The sequence below is a fragment of the Polypterus senegalus genome, chromosome 7 (assembly GCF_016835505.1).
Source record: "Polypterus senegalus isolate Bchr_013 chromosome 7, ASM1683550v1, whole genome shotgun sequence".
Lineage (NCBI taxonomy): Eukaryota > Metazoa > Chordata > Cladistia > Polypteriformes > Polypteridae > Polypterus > Polypterus senegalus.
In genome coordinates this window covers 68101744-68120088 of record NC_053160.1, presented here as the reverse complement: position 1 = coordinate 68120088, position 18345 = coordinate 68101744, and the positions used below count along the sequence as shown (strand labels likewise).

The following is an 18345-nucleotide window of genomic DNA, read 5'->3' as shown; positions in this document are numbered from 1 at the left end:
TTCACCGTGGAAAATTATTCACCATTAGGAGTTGGTCTCATCCGTTGGCAGTGGTGTTATCTGGCTTTTTTTTACTATATATCTGAGATATCCCATATTTAGTCGACCCAGATGGATTGAACTACAAGTGTATTAAAAAACATGAGCGAAAACCAAGGGGTCAAAAAAAGAAGAAAAAAAGTAGTTAAAGTCTCATCAAAGTCTAAGCCAGACTCAAGTTCAAGATACAGCCTGTCAGAAGCCGAGTTGGAAGAGACAGGTGAAGGAATGGGTTAGCCAGGACCTCACGCTGTAGCATCTGCTCTAGTCGATAATAACTGTGGAAGCAAAACAGCAAGTGAGGCAGGCAACAAGAATTCACTGATCTCAGGCGGGATATTGAAACCAAGTAAGGCCTCTTTAATCTTGTTGTCAACTATTTCCAGAACCCCAGCGGAATCAACTCCAACAGGTTACATACATCAGCTCATGGAGCACAGAGAACTTCAAAACAAGCTATTTGAGCTGAAGGCTATGATTACCATATTTGTGGGAAAATAGATGATATACACAAGAGAACAGACAGAACTGCTATTAGAATAGACAGCAGAATCAACAGCAGAATGGACAAGCTGCTTCAGGAAATAAAAGGTCAGGAGGTATATTTAAACAATAAATCTGATGAATAACTTAATAAAATTCTAAGCAAGAACTGATGATAAAATACAGGAAAATATGAGCAAAATTGAGAATAAGATAAGAAAAGTCATCGATCACCTGGAATGAGTTAAACATTTACAACTCATATAGAAATAGTTGAACAGTTGTCAACTTTTGTTGACAAAAAAGCAACTGCTGCAGAATTCAAATGCAAAGTGCTTGATGATAAATTAGCTCAGTTGGAACAACATCAGAATCAAGGGTCTCCCAGAAAACCATGAAACTCCAAACCCAGTGAAATTCATAGCTAAATGACTTTCTAAAATAATTGGAGAAGACTTTAAATTTGATTCTTAGATTGCTGCAGCTTATCACATAAATGGTTTGAATGCCTCAAAACCGAGAAGCTTGATTGTCCAATTCGACAAACTACATGTCAAAGAAAATTTGATGTCAATTCTCAGACAGAAGGAGGAGATTATATTTGAAATAACAACATTCATATATTCCCAGACGTTTCCCCTTCAGTAGTTGCTAAACAAGCTGCATTGTATAGCATCAAACAGCGTGTATGCAAAGATGAAATCAGATACAGCCTCATTTCCAAACAGATTGAAAGTTTTTTCTGATGGCCAATTCTACAGTTATAGTTCTCCAGAAGAAGAAGAAAAAGAGCTAAAAGTCTGACCCCAACATTGCCTGTAATGTGAAAGAGTCAGGTTGTGTCCTGGTCATGCAAAGAAGATTCTGCTCACTACTTGGTCTATCTGAAATGCAACATTTGTTGTAATTGTACATGCTATTTCCATTCCTTTCTATTCCTTTTTTGGCCACTTTTTTTTTTTTCTTTTTCAGTTGCCATATTGAAAATAATTCTATTAAATATATGTATACTATGGTAACCATTAAGATTTTTTTTACTTTTCCTTATTTCTTAAGGGGTTATTTAATTTTATACTGTAGTTTTTTGCTTCTGGACTGCACTATCATAAGACCTCTCAATATTTTTTTTTATCTTCCCTAAGGGGACTGTTTATCATCATACTCCAGGCTCAGCGTTTGACTTTGCAACTATAAGACATCTCATTTTTTTTCCTTATCCTAAAGGAGACTGTTTAACATTGTATCCTGGGTTTATTGGATTTGGACTGTACTACCATATGATATCTGAGTTTTAATTTTAAACCTTTCTACAATGTTGCTCATGGTTTGTTTTGGACGTGCTTTGTCTCTTAGCATGTCAAAGGACTGGGACTTCGTGAAGCGTGGTCTGCCCTCAGTTGAGGAGGCAATTTAGGGTAGGCCTGAGGGGGTAGTGGAGAGAAGGAGAACAAGTTAATTCTTATCTATCATTTTTACCTAAACAACTGTAAGTGTCGACATCATAGGCTCCTTAGCCATAATACTTGGCAATAATATGAAATTAAGATCACAGCTATTGTATGAAACAATGTACTACCTTTACATAAAATTACAAAATGTCCTCAAAAGTTCAGAATGAAGTGTCTCTCTTACAAAGCAGCGAACTTTGTTAGCTGGAATGTCAAAGGTCTCAATCAAGATCTAAAGAGAGAAAAAAGTATTCTCTCAGCTATCAGCCATAAATGCCAAGATTTTTTTTTTTACAGTAGACTCGCTTAACAAGTAAGGACCAATTCCAGTTGCAAAAAGATCGGACTGGCCAAATTTTTCACAGCTACAGAAAGAAAACTAGAGGTGTCTTAATACATAAAACAATCTCTTTTGTAGCATCAGGCACAGTATTTGATCCTGCATGGCGAAATGTCATGGTGATGGATGATCATACCCAAGCCTGGTCTGCAATACAAATAAAATTCTTTAAATGACTTGCTCTTTGCCCCAGTAAACACAAATTATCGTTAATATACTAATAATCCAATTGCCCATCAATCACTCAATATGGTACCAATTCAAGAAGCACTTTAAGACAGAGAAGCTTTTATGTTGCACCTTTACATGATAATCACCTTTTTCTACCCTCTCAAATCTAAACAGTTTTTAACCTTTGCAAATCGTTTGGGATTAAAATACTTAGAGACTTGTATAAAGATAATGTCTTTGCATCTTATGAACAATTATGCTTCAAATTTAACTTCCTATCAACACAATTTGTCCAATATTTCAAATCAGAAACTTTGTTAAAAGGAACCTGCCTAATTTTCTTTACCTACAACCCAATTCTTTTCCAGAAGAAATATCGATCAGACTTGAAGACTCAGACAGCATCTCAATAATATATAAATATATTTTAAAGTCCCTTCCTTTTAAAAATCCCAGGGTACAAATGGGAAAGGATCTTTCACTTAGGAATGGAAGACAGCCATGTATACACTCTAGCTCCATATGTACAAAGCATTCCATCATTCAACTCAACATCGTTTATCGAGCACATTTATCTCATTTAAAATTGTCCAAAATGTATCTAGGTCAAGATCCAACTTGCGAGCATTGTAATCTAACTCCAGCCTCACTGCGCCACATGTATTAGGTGTGCACAAAAGTAACATCATTCTAGACAAAAGTCTTTGAATGCTTATCAGACAGCCTTAGTGTCACAATCATTTCTAACCCATTAACAGCTATGTTTAAGCCCATCCGCGAGGACACCAAAGTGGAGAAGAACAAATTGATTGCAATCGCCTACACCACATTATTTCCATGCAGGCTTATCTTGCTCAACTGAAAGAATCCCAGCCTGTATGTTAAAAGTCAGTAGGTATCTAATATTCTAAACAATTTGAAGTTGGAAAAAAATAAATTCTCACTTAGAGGATTTGTTCAAAAATTTTCTTAAATTTTTTTTTTTTTTTTTTTTTTAAAAAGGATTGCTCTTGTCTTTGGCTCTCCTTTCTTTCTCTCTGGCAAGGTTTGATTTTAGGTTTATTAAGTTTGACTTGATTGTATGCAATGTTACTTTCTATGTTGTTAAATTAAGTCTTGATTATATGGAATGTTAATTCCTTTAAATAAAATCTACCAAAAAAATATTCACCTTTTAATTAAACCACATTATTCTAAACTCTCATTTCTTTTTCAAACACAAGGGCCAGTTGCAGGTGGAGTATTTTTACACATGGCCCAGAAAGCAAAGAGGAAAACTGTATGTTAATGACTAAGGGAAATGTTTGTCTTGCTAGCTAATTTCCTGTCTCAATAACTTTCCCTTTGTTTATTTGCTCATCACAGAACTCCCTTTGTCTTAAGAAGAACATGAGTACCATACACCCTATGAAGATTCCAGTCCGTCCAATTAGTACGTTTTCTTAATGCAATGGCTTTTCTTCATTGTTCTCATTGCTTGGGAATCTTAATTAATTCTTCATGTACTGATTGCAACCACCACTCTCACATATAACAGAGTAGTTAACTATCCAGTTTAACGAATTGGTTCACTCATGTCTTTTTTAATTTTTGCCGTGTTTCTTTTTCCACAGCCAGATTTACTATTTATGAATGGTTTTCCATACTTGTGTGAAATTGGCATTAACATACAAAAAACATTGGAAGTTGGAGTGGGGAAATTTTAGGCTACAGCAATAATAAATGAGTGAATTTAATAACCTACCACTGACAGCACATATTACTTGTGTTTACAGATTCTTCATTTGTCATTCAGCAGCAGTAGACCACAGTAAAGCTTTTACTTAAACAAAACATTAAACACTCTGCCATGCTTGAGAAGCCTGGTCTTCAGTACTCGACAAAGCATAATGTATGTTTAAATACTTGTTGAAAGGGATTTTAGGCTATTGTGAATTTTCTTGAATTATACAAAACATTTTTGCTATTGGAAACAAAAGCAAGATAGGTGCAAATCATTGCCTGTATTTTTAGTGCTTCATGTTTTACGAAACAAAAACAATAAACACAAAAAATAATATTAGTAATTCTGCAAAAGAAATACTGTAGAGGGTATTCTACAAAGTGCAATTTGCGAGTAAGCCTCACTTAAATCGATATGCCGGGCTTTCCTGAGACAGTTTCAGTTCCACTACAGAGAACTAAGGCAAGTCGCACTTGGTAACTGAGGCAACTGAGCATCATGTCTTACCCTGATGAAGCTTAGTGGAGCGTTGTGGATTGAGAACTCATGATATTCCCACTCGATTAGAAACAAAACCTCAGAGAAAGGTTTGGGGAATTTTTTTAGTCTATATAACATGGCTGAATTCTCATTTAAACTAAACTTATATGTTCATTACAAATTGGTGAAGCATTATAACCATAAACTATCAATTTAAAATAAATGGCAATTAAATTATGTAATTCATTACCATTAATTTTGTCCATGACAAGATTTTGTAGTATATTGAATGTTGTTACAGCCTTAGTTGTTTAAATGAATCTGATATTCATTGCATGATGGTAAACCCATTTATTGAAAAATGACAAGAATTAACAATATATCATGTTTAAATTATTATCCCATTCTTCACAATTGCCCTTTTTTCAGCAAATATACAATAATTTAAAAAAAAAAGTTGAAAAGGTGGCGTTTTCTAAGTTTAAAATCATCTGTTATAAAATAAACACCAATTCTAAGTTAGTAAACCTCCAACAATAAAGTAGTGCAATGACACTTCTAGTAATGAAATGGACAAGAAAACGCCACACTTCAAGACCTTCTAGGATCAACACTGGTATGCACTTGTCCTCTCATACAACAAAGAACTTATCAGCCACCAGCCAGAAAGGAAGCCCCCTGTCATTTTTGATATGTAATGACAGTATTTGTATGTACAATGTAAAATAATAAAAAATAGCATATATTAATTATGTTATAGATTCAATTGCACATTTCAATAATTAAATGAAATTGACCTCTTCTGTCAAGATATCATCTTTTTTTCATAAGTAAGATATCAAAAATACAAAATATTTTGCAATATGCCAAAAAATGAGAAAAACTCATTATAAAAACTGTCAGCTCTTGTCTGGTACTCGTGATGATGATTTTCATACAGAAGTTTGTGGATTCATTCAAAGCATAAAATGTGAAGTGTGGTAAGTAAATCTCTGTAATATGGTTTAATCCAATGTTATATCAGAGACACTAAATAATGTTATTTAGGATTCCCAAACATTATGGATACAATAGACTACACTCACGTGTGAATAACAACAGAGCCAAGCTCATTAGAGTCGGCATATGTACAACGTTGTAAAATGCAAATCATTCATATGCACAGGCCAGTACTTTTAAACGACACTGCCCAGGAGTGCTGTGCAATTAGACACTTTGATGAGGGCAAATTCCATTAGCAGAAGTGACATTGGAGGAGAAGCTGCAGCTTTCTTTTTGGTTGCTAAATGTGCATTGTACATTTGCATAAATTAAATGTACTGTTCTAGCAATTCTGAAATAACTTATGTTCTTGTATATACTGTAATTTTCAATTGCTGTTTAATGCACTTCTTATTGCTATTGAATACTTAACTTGTTTTAAGTGTTTGAAGTATGCTGATCACAAACAAGTATGTTTACAATAAAACTGGGCATTTCAAAAGAAGCTGAAAAAAATTAAATAACATTAATATTTAATTATTCGATACAGAAATTCAAAACCATAATATTCTTCGAAATGGGTCTGCTATGTACTGTATTGCCACACTGCCTCTGTCAGTGAAAAAGTGAACACAAATCTTTTCTGAGATATTATAGATCAACTAATATTTCTTGATCAACTGTTAAAAAGACTTAATTCTCCCTGTTACACGTTCTTCTGTTTTTTGACAATTAAAATTCTAAACTTTTCCAAGCTGTCCCATTATACATCATGCATCCCATCAAGTTAATGATTAAAGTCACAGGTACTCAGTCTTAAGATTTTGCACTCTCCTCTATGATTACCAAAAAATGACAGATGTTATGAAAAATCTATTTTTGGGGCTGCTGAAATCTCATGATAGTATACATAATCGTGGATTAACCAAGTCCATCTCGAAGTAATGAGAAACACTTTGCGTTCATGGAACCAACTTAAGCCTCGACTGAAAAACAAGGCTTATTCAAGCGAGGTTTACTGAGCCAGGTCTCAATTTCATAAACAAGCTTCATGGAATATCACAGGAAACAGAAACACACAAAAAAACTATCAACATGACAACATAACTATAACACTATGTTTTGAGTTCATTCCTAATATAAAAGTCTACCAAAAAGGTTTACTTTTAAAGCCTGCATTGAAATGTGGAAAGCCTCCATTATCCACTATCATCTGTGAATTCATTGATGACACTGTTCACATTTGCTTCTTGTTCCCTACAAAGTTTGCTATAGTCAGAGTCTCTGACATCATGCATTTAATGGACACAGTAAGGAGGAAACATGGGTCAATGTTTAAAGATGATTACTAAATTTCAATTGCATCAGATTTTTTGATTACACAATAATGGATTAATCCGTTCATTTCGGGGATGGAAATTAAATATTAGCGAGAAGACTGCCCTGAACATGGGTGGACAGGATGCCTGAGGGAAAAGCAACCTGGTCCACAAGGATTGGAAATACAGCATTACAAAAGTGTCAAGATGATTTGTGCTGCATTCTACAAGTAAAGGTGATTCTGAAGAATAACGCCAGGCAGAAATGCTAGCCACATGCAGAAGATAGAACATATTATTTGGTGGATTGCAGAGAGAAACCACAACAGAGGGAAGACAATTAGAGATACTGGCAGTGTTTCATGACCAGCATTGTCTTCAAGAGTAGCTGTGCCTAGTTCCCAGTAGTATCTTTTTTATGATGTATTTCCTGTTGCTATTAAAAACAGGAAAGGACCTCTAAGGGCATTAAGGTTTCTTAAATATATAGTTATAATTTATGATTTGTTTTTTAAATGCACCTTGCTTAGACTACGTGTGGATTATATTTGTCCATACCATGATGTGTTATAATATACACTGCTCAAAAAGTGGAAAATCTTTACTAATGCTATGTAATTCATTTACAGCAAACTGCTATAACAACAGTCATTGGAAACCAAAATCACCAACCCATTGAAGGCTGGGTTCATCATCACATTGAAAATCAGAGTCAAAAACTGACATCACAGGCTGATCCAACTAGCGTGAATTTCATCACAGCAACTCATTATGTGACTCAGTAGTGTGCATGACCCCCATTTGCCTGTATGCACTCTTGACAACATCTGGGAAGCTCCTGATAAGATAGTGTCCTAAGGGATCCTCTCCCAGACCTGGATCAGGGCAACATTGAGCTCCTGGACAGTCTGTGGTGGTACTTAGCTGTATTGAATGCACTGATACATAACATTCCAGAGGTTCTCAATTGGATTTAGGTCCAGGGAACATGCAAGCCAGTCATTGTCATAAATGGCTTTGTCATACAGGAATTTAAAACACACTTTGGCTAGGCATTGACCTACACCAGGAGGAACCCAGGACCCACTGCACCAGAGTGAGGTCTGATAATGGCTGACTGTTGCCTAGCACATGGAGGTCTGTGTGACCCACCAAGGGTATGCCTCCACAGACCATCACTGACCCACTGCCAAACTGGTTATGCTGGATGATGTCGCAGGCCACATAACATTCACCATGGGGTCTCCAGACTCTTTCACATCCATCATATGTGCTCAATGATCTGCTCTTGCTTGTGGAATAACGTGGTACCACTGGAGGAGCTGCCAACTGTGGTATTCTCTGACAAATGCTGCAAGGTGATGGGCTGTGAGCACAGGTCCCACTAGAAGACATCGGGTCCTCCTGCCACGATTCATGGAGTCTGTTTCTGACACTTTCGTCAGAAACGTGAACAACAGTAGCCAGCTGGTGGTCATTTTGTAGGGTTCAGGCAATGCTCCTGCTGTTCCTCCTTCCTGGTTGTGCTGTTGGGCTGATGCCCTTCTATGGCCCTGTCAAACTCTGACTTGGTCCATCTCCTGGTATCTCTTCCAAGCTCTTGAGATTGCGCTGGGAAACACATCAAACCATCTTGCAATGGCACTTATGGATGTGCCATCCTGCTGGACTACCTGTAAAACCTGAATTGGCTGTAGGTACTGCCTCATGCTACCAGTACTGACAAGGACACTAGAAAACTGCAAAACTAGAGAATAATCAGTCCGTATGGATACGGAGAGAGCAATTGCCTGTGGCAACCACCTGTAAAAATCTTCAACTTTTGGGGTTGTCTTGCTGTTGGCTCTCCAGTGCACCTGTTGTCACTTTCATTTGTACCAAAGCAGGTAAACTTGATTCACAATCACTTATGCTTCCTAATGGGACAGAGTGATATCTCTGCAACTTAACTGACTTGGTGTTAGACTGAGATGTTTAAGTATACCCTTAATTTTTTTGAGTCATGTATATTTACACTTTAAGGGGCTGCTTTTGGCAAGATGATGAATTTGCTTTTAACTTCAGCTACCGGATCAAGTACAGATCTGCCTTAACAAGTAGCATAGATAGATAGATAGATAGATAGATAGATAGATAGATAGATAGATAGATAGATAGATAGATAGATAGATAGATAGATAGATAGATAGATAGATACTGTATTAATCCCCAAGGGGAAATTCACATACTCCAGCAGCAGCATACTGATAAAAACAATATTAATTAAAGAGCAATAAAAGTGCAGTGCAAGTTAAAAAAAATGCAAGGGGGAAGAGTGTGAGGCAGGTATAACAGTCTATAATTTTGTGTAGTGTTAATGTTTGGGGTGGAATTGAAGAGTCGTATAGTGTAGGGCAGGAACGATCTCCTCAGTCTGTCAGTGGAACAGGACAGTGACAGCAATCTGTTGCTGAAGCTGCTCCTCTGTCTGGTGATGATACTGTTCAGTGGATGCATTGGATTCTTCATAACAGGAGCCTGCTCAGCGCCCATCGCTCTGCCACAAATGTCAAACTGTTCAGCTCTGTGCCTACAACAGAGCCTGCCTTCCTCACCAGTTTGTCCAGGCATGAGGTATTCCTCTTTTTTATGCTGCATCCCCAGCACACCACCGCGTAGAAGACAGTGCTCACCACAACCATCTGATAGAACATCTGCAGCATCCTATTGCAGATGTTGAAGGATGCCAGCCTTCTAAGGAAGTATTTTCGGCTCTGTCCTCTCTTGCACAGAGCATCAGCATTGGCAGTCCAGTCCAATTTATCATTCAGCTGCACTCCCATTTATGTATAGGTCTATACCCTCTGCACAGAGTCACCTCTTATAATCACAGGGTCCGGGAGAGGCCTGGGCCTACTAAAATCCACCACCAGTTCCTTGGTATTGCTGGTGTTCAGGTGTAGGTGGTTTGTGCCTCTCCATTTAACAAAGTCCTTGATTAGGTTCCTATACTCCTCCTCCTGCCCACAATAGCAGTGTTGTCAGCGAACTTTAGTACGTGGCAGGACTCTGAATTGTATTGGAAGTCCTATGTATATAAGCTGAACAGGATCGGAGAAATCACAGTCCCCTGCGGCGCTCCTGTGCTGCTGACCACAATGTCAGACCTGCCGTTCCCGAGACACACATACTGAGGTCTATCTGTAAGATAGTCCACATTCCATGCCACCAGGTGTAAGTCTACTCCCATCTCAGTCAGCTTGTCCTTAAGGAGCAAAGGTTGAATGGTGTTGAAGGCGCTAGAGAAGTCCAGAAACGTAATTCTTACAGCACCACTGCCTCTGTCCAAGTGGGAGAGGGATCGGTGTAGCATATAGATGATGGCATTCTCCGCTCCCACTTTCTCCTGCTATGCGAACTGCAGAGGGTCTAGGGCATGGCGGACCTGTGGCCTCAGGTGGTGAAGTAGCAGCCGCTCCATGGTCTTCATCACATGTGATGTCAGAGCGACAGGTCGGAAGTCATTCAGCTCACCGGGACATGATACCTTTGGGACTGGGGTGATGCAAGATGTTTTCCAAAGCCTCAGGACTCTCCCCTGTTCCAGGCTCAGGTTGAAGATGCACTGTAGAGGACTCCCCAGCTCCAACGCACAGGCCTTCAGCAGTCGTGGTGATACTCCATCTGGACCCACTGCTTTGCTGGCACGAAGTCTCCTCAGCTCTCTGCTTACCTGGGCTGCTGTAATTGTGGGTGGGAGGAAACTCTCTCCTATGCTAATATCAGCAGAAGGATGGTTGGAGGATGCAGTACTCTGAGGTGAGAGTGGGTTAGGGTGGTCAAACCTGTTAAAGAAGTTGTTCATCAGGTTTGCTCTCTCCACGTCTCTCTCGATGGTGACATCCCGCTTCGAGCTGCAGCCAGTGATGATCTTCATCCCATCCCACACTTCTTTCATGCTGTTATACTGCAACTTCTGCTCCAGCTTTCTCCTGTACTGCTCCTTCGCCGCCCTGAGCTGGACTTGGGAGTTCCTTCTGCACGCACTTGAGCTCATGCTGATCACCGCCTTTAAAAGCCCTTTTCTTCTGGTTCAAAAGGCCCTTGATGTCACTTGTAATCCATGGCTTGTTGTTAGCATAGCAGCATACTGTTCCTACTGGAACTACAATGTCCATACAGAAGTTGATGTAGTCAGTAGTGCAGTCAACAACCTCTTCAATGTTCTCACTATGTGACTCCTGCAGGATATCCCAGTCTGTAGTTCCAAAACAGTCTCTCAGAGCCTGCTCTGCCTCAGGGGACCACTTCCTGAATGAGCGTGTGGTTGTAGGTAGCTCCCTCAATCTTGGTTTGTAGTGAGGCTGAAGCAGAACCAGCATGTAGCAATATTTAGTATTTAGTATTTTGGTATGGAGTTATCAACTCAGTGTTACCAGTGAGACTCTTCTCTAGCATTGCCCTCTTCCCCAGCTTTGCTACTGGGTTTCAATTGACCAATGTCGCCCTAATAAATGGCACCTACTGTATGCCTGTCTGGTACATCTTGTAAAACAAATATGAGTTAAGCCGACTCTGAAACACACTGTTCAGGTACTGGCAATAAATTGGCATCTAAGGTAACCAGAAGGGAGTGAATTTGGTGTTTCAATCACAGTTTCATTCATGTGTACTGCTTGTACTTCCATTTATTCCTCTTCCTTCCTTCTTGATCCTCTTCATAACTGCTCCTTGCAAACACAAAGAGCAGATAGCAAGTTTCCTAAAAACTCAAAGGAGTCATCCAAACGACAAAAATAAAATGAAGTAAATATTTTTGATCAAAAGAAACTAATTTTAAAGTACTGTAGTGGTAGTCCTGTAAAGAATTGCATCCTTGTAGCTACACTGGACTTCTGAGATGTGCATTCAAATGCAATGTTACACTGGACTTAAAAGAGAGTTCTACTGAGCAAGTCACAAAAATAGCTGAATGGAATATGTTCACTTAGAATCTTGCAGAATAGGCAACAGTGTGTTTATAATAAAACAATAAACAAATCCAAAAGAAAAAAAGAATTTCACTGTAAATTCTGTGATGCATTATTATTTTTAATTTCATTGCCCATGACATTAGCACCATTAGCTAATTTCACATATGCAAACTGCTCCAAGAATTTACTGGTAAATTGCCAAGTCAAGGATATCTGCTAATAAAACCTCATCACATATCCAAACAAAATTGACCCGTCACTTTTCCAGGTCAACAACTAGCTGAATTCCTTTTATTAGTATTCCTTACATGTGTGAATAAAGATATGGAAAGGTTAAGGGGCAGACACACAAAACAGCATGGTATCTTTATGTAAAAAATGTTGATGTTTGTACAAATGAACCTGTCATAACAGATGTGTGAAAAAACAAATCTTTTGTGGAACACCACGATATACAAATACAGCAGTATACTGTATTATATGATGGACACTTATTGCCACCTGACAGTCATTACACCCTTTAGAAAAAATGGTAGAAAGCCAGTGAAGAGTCAGAATTCTCCATAGCATATTCAGATGAACACAAGGGAGTAGCATAATCCTTAAATTAAATGAGAAATGAGAACTATTTTCCCACCTCACTTGAATTGTCTTAATAAAGTCATAGTGATTGCCTTGAACACTCATCCTCCATCATAATACTCTTATTTTTTCTTTTGTTCTGGTCACTTTATTGCTACCTATAAGTCCTTGTCCTAAATCATGTCTTGACCCATTAATTTAGTGGCTCACAAATTGTCATATACTTGTACAAGGCAAAGCAGACCTTAAAGCAGTTATACAGTGGTACCACCTACCAGCCCCAAACATGCCCCAATGTTCTGCTTAGCAGAAAAGGCACCCAGAAAAACAATGCAGCGAGTGTTACAGGATTTCACTTACAATAAGGGTAGCCTAGGAATCTTGATAAAAAAGTTATAATTGCTGTTTGTCCTCTTTTAAAGACTGCTTTCCCCAAATTATTTTTAAAATAAAAGCTATAGTTTCTGCATCTCAGCTGAGGTTATCAACAAAAAGAGAACTTTGTATAAAAAGTCAGAAAAGCTTACTTGTCCAAAGCAGTGCTGGTTGGCATACTTCGAGCAAATCCCCTGACACCCATCTGCTTGAAGTAGGGAATGCATGATACATTTGCTGCAATAACAGCCAGAGAGTCTGAAGGGTTCACAAAAAATCCATTCTGACCAAGAATCATATAGCGATCCTAAAGAGAAAAAAAAGACCAAAGTAATTGTTTCCACAGACCTTTTTAACCTATAACAACACAGGATTTTATATAGACTTAATGAAGAGTTATATCTCTTGGGAATTTTGTGGATGTATTAATTTTGTCAGCTGAAGTACTCGCAACTGCCAAATTCACAGTTCTAATACGATATTAGTTTCTAGAACACGTTCTCTATACTCTCCTTAAAGTTGAAAGGGTCACACAACTATTAAGGCAGGAATACATAATTCAAAGATTCTTCTAAAATATGCCAACAGTTTGTACCCAATGACAAACAAGCTCACAACCTTACACCATCCAGTCTTCCCAAATACTCACAACAGTAAGATTCTAATATGTTGATCTAAAGAAATATCCAGGGAAGATGATGTCACTTACAATGCTTAGAACCGGGATGCAATGCAAGATACATTTAAGTATACACACCCATAAGAGTTCAAACCAAGCTAATTCAGAGGCACCACATTAATATAGTATGCATGATTATAGATGTAGGAGAAAACCAGAACACAGAGAAGAAACTTAAGTAGACAAAAGAAAAAATGAAGTCATCACACACACGTTTAAATTTAAGAACCAGGATGCACGTTCAATTTAAGGCAAAGTATTTTAAAAAGATATTTACAAAGGAACAGAAGAACAATTTTGGCGAGAACAGAACATTCTGTCCAACATCTCAATTCACCTACTATTTGGAAAATACTGTCCAGTTGACTTTTAAATATCCCCAAATTACTACTATCCACCACATAAACTGGTAGCTTATTCCATTTGTTTGTGGTTCTCTATATAATTAAGAAAATTCTAACATGTGTATATAATTTCACTAACACATCTCCATCTGTGCCTCAGGTTCTAGCTGTAAAGCAAATTTTAAAGTATCATCTGGTATCCAATATACTAATTCCAATCAAATTTTTAAATACTGAAAATGTCTCAAATTAACCTGTGCTCAAATGAATTAAAAAAGGCAACTCTTTTAATATTTCCTCATAGCTCACACATACTAGTCTCAGAATCAGCCTAGTCACACTTCTCTGGATTTTCCCCCATGCCGCTATGTTCTTTTTGTAATGTGAAGACAAAAACTGTACATAGTAATCCTGTGTAATGTATAACTTCTATCAACTTGTACCCTGAAGAACAGACTATGTAGTAGTAGCAGCAATTGTGTATTCAGTCTTATATTTTTACTTTCAAAGTTAATTTACACTAACCTCACATGTCATATATCTTCTCCTGTCTGAATTTTGTCCTGGTCCACCTGTACTAATTCTGCTGACTCTAGAGTATTTTCCATACTTCACTGTCATCAGCAAATGTAAACAGCCTGTTACTTATGGTTTTTGCAAAATCATTTATAGATCTTAAAAAAAGCTGTGGTCATAATACTGATTCCTGACAGACACCCCTAATTTCTTATGTATTATCATATCAACAGCTTTCTGAAAATTAAGACAAATGTTACTGTATGCACATTCTGACCAAATGCTTTTATTCTACTTTAGCATAAATATCCATCCATCCATCCATTTTCTAACCCGCTGAATCCGAATACAGGGTCACGGGGGTCTGCTGGAGCCAATCCCAGCCAACACAGGGCACAAGGCAGGAACCAATCCTGGGCAGGGTGCCAACCCACCGCAGTTTAGCATAAATATTATTTGGTTTTTGCAATTTATTTCATTTCATTCTTTTCAGCATTTCTCTGTCTGCTATCTCAAAATCTTTAGGTACTTCCTTAATAATCAGTGCAGCTACCGACAAGGTACTGTCTTCAACACCAACCCGTATTGTAAACGGCATTCTATTATCTTCTGATGAAGGAAATTCCAATGTAATTATGTTTTTAGATTTAAGTACATCCTTTGACACCATTGATGCCTCAGTTCTATTCCATAGGATGGAAAATTATGTTGGGGTTTCCCCATTCATGCATAACATAGTTCATAGTTATCAAATTGATTTTAGTCTGTACTTAAAAGTGTTGACAGTAATCATTCATTATACTAAGAAGCTAAATATAGAAATCCTGTAGAAAAATCCTGTAAATCCTGTAGAGCTCAGTACTCTGACTTTTACTGTTTGCATTATACTGTACATGTTTTCATTGGGAGGTATAATTTTAAAAAATTACATTCATTTTCACTCATTTGCAGGTGATATTCAGCTATACTTTTCTATTAGTCCAAAAGATGTTTCTCCTATAGTGTCTTAATTTATTGTGTCAGTGAATATAAAGAGTAGAAGGATAACTACTTGTCTCTGAATTCAAAAAACATAATTGTTATTTATTGGTGGGGGGACAATTCAGAACTGTAACAATATTGTGTCATTTTTAACTCAGTTGTTCTAAACATTAGTTTTACTGAATCAGCATGCAACTTAAGCATTATTCCTTTGTAAAAGTGACAAAGACAATAAAGATCTATCTGTCTTCGACACCAGTATGCTTTTAAAACACACATTAAAAATCCAAAACCTGTTTTCTCTCAGAAAAATAAGATGGTTACTGTAAGAGTCAATCTTAGCAAGTTAAAGCTTTGAGTTAAACTCATATTAGTGTTTGCTTAATTTCAATAGAATATAAATTTCTTTCCTAGTCATAGACAATGGTATAGTCTTTTCCCCCTATAAGTTATAAGAGATAGAACTTTCTTGCTATAACTGAGATACAGTGTGTTAATTGTGTCAGTTGTTGTTTAGAACAGGTCCCAGTAAACAGGGACTTAAAATATCCATTTTCAGCTTAGAAATGGGACAGGCATACAGTTTTCTGACAGTTTTGAAATGGTTCAGAAATGTTTTAAAGTGATTTGTAACGATTTGAAATGTAACAAGATTTAAGCTTTGAAGAGAACTTTTATTAATAAGAACCTTTCTTTTTTTGCTATTTTATTTTTTTCTTTTTTGTATAAACTATTTTATTTTGAATTTTAACTAAAACTTTTAAAAATGAAGATATTTTGTCTGTGGAACCATTTCAGCGTGTCAGGCTTTTGTTGAATCCCATTTTTATGCTAGAGCTGCTGAACTTTGGTCATTTTGTCAAAACAGAGCTACAGTTACTAAATAAGGAGGATACTAAAAATTAATCAAACATTTATTTCTAGTAGGACAGTATATCAAAATGTGTTTTTCACAACCTGCTCAATCTGTTCTGTTTGCAGGTGCCAGATATTTCAAAATGCTGCTTTAAAAATCATTACGAGAATTAAAAAGTGCAACCACATGAGTTCAGTTTGTAAGGCTTTGCACTGAAGTCTGTGCTTCCCTGTCAGAAATTGCAATTTCTTACAAACCAGAGCACACATTAGGATCACAACAGGCTCGGCTCGTAGAGTCCAAGGATTAAGACAATAACTGTGGGTGGTCAAGATTTTATGTAGCTATAGGGCCAGAAATCTGTGGAACAATCAGTCTATTTATATAAAACATGCCCCTTTGCCTTAGCTTTTAAATCCAAGCTGAAGGCTCACTACTTTAATTTAGCATACCTTTACTACAACTGCTGAGTAGCTCTGCACATTGCATTTCTGTTCGGTAGACATTTGTACAAAAATATAAGTAATAAGATAATTATGAACTGTTATTAACCCTCTCCAGTTCTGTGTCTCTTCTCAGTGTCCTGCTGTAGCACTTGGTGCTACTGCTCTACTTCTAGGCTTTTTCCTGCCCAGGCATCTGAAATACTGGGAGCATTGGAATCAATGGATGGAAAGATTCTGTCATCACATTTAACAGCCCACACAGACTCTACTATAGAACGATCAGGAGAGGGTGAACAGCTAGTTTGCCTAGATCTCCTGGACTCTGTGTCTGTCTTTGACTTTGACTGTAATCAATATGGACACGCCCAGAGGTTTATTTTTTCCAGGGATGCGACTGACATTTGATTGTTTTCATTTTTTTTAAACTCTTGTCCATTGTTAATGGACATATATTGCAAGGTTCCTTTTATGGTACTCAGTTTGGAAATGCTTTGTTTCACTGTATTTTAAACAAATACTATATGTATCTTTATGTGTACAGTGGTGTGAAAAACTATTTGCCCCCTTCCTGATTTCTTATTCTTTTGCATGTTTGTCACACAAAATGTTTCTGATCATCAAACACATTTAACCATTAGTCAAATATAACACAAGTAAACACAAAATGCAGTTTTTAAATGATGGTTTTTATTATTTAGGGAGAAAAAAAATCCAAACCTACATGGCCCTGTGTGAAAAAGTAATTGCCCCCTGAACCTAATAACTAGTTGGGCCACCCTTAGCAGCAATAACTGCAATCAAGCGTTTGTGATAACTTGCAATGAGTCTTTACAGCTCTGGAGGAATTTTGGCCCACTCATCTTTGCAGAATTGTTGTAATTCAGCTTTATTTGAGGGTTTTCTAGCATGAACCGCCTTTTTAAGGTCATGCCAAAGCATCTCAATTAGATTCAGGTCATGACTTTGACTAGGCCACTCCAAAGTCTTCATTTTGTTTTTCTTCAGCCATTTAGAGGTGGATTTGCTGGTGTGTTTTGGGTCATTGTCCTGTTGCAGCACCCAAGATCGCTTCAGCTTGAGTTGACGAACAGATGGCCGGACATTCTCCTTCAGGATTTTTTGGTAGACAGTAGAATTCATGGTTCCATCTATCACAGCAAGCCTTCCAGGTCCTGAAGCAGCAAAACAACCCCAGACCATCACACTACCACCACCATATTTTACTGTTGGTATGATGTTCTATTTCTGAAATGCTGTGTTCCTTTTACGCCAGATGTAGCGGGACATTTGCCTTCCAAAAAGTTCAACTTTTGTCTCATCAGTCCACAAGGTATTTTCCCAAAAGCCTTGGCAATCATTGAGATGTTTCTTAGCAAAATTGAGATGAGCCCTAATGTTCTTTTTGCTTAACAGTGGTTTGCGTCTTGGAAATCTGCCATGCAGGCCGTTTTTGCCCAGTCTCTTTCTATGGTGGAGTCGTGAACACTGACCTTAACTGAGGCAAGTGAGGCCTGCAGTTCTTTAGATGTTGTCCTGGGGTCTTTTGTGACCTCTCGGATGAGTCGTCTCTGCGCTCTTGGGGTAATTTTGGTCGGCCGGCCACTCCTGGGAAGGTTCACCATTGTTCCAT

At 37.6% G+C, this 18345-nt stretch overlaps 1 protein-coding gene across 1 annotated transcript in view; it reads right to left on the bottom strand.

Moving 5' to 3' along the window:
* Nucleotides 1-18345, bottom strand: part of LOC120532632 (phosphoglucomutase-like protein 5) — a 215647-nt gene that overhangs the window by 122848 nt on the left and 74454 nt on the right. The window contains exon 6 of the mRNA XM_039758802.1: nucleotides 13046-13200. Coding sequence (XP_039614736.1) covers nucleotides 13046-13200 — 155 coding nt within the window. The remainder of the gene's footprint in view (nucleotides 1-13045; nucleotides 13201-18345) is intronic.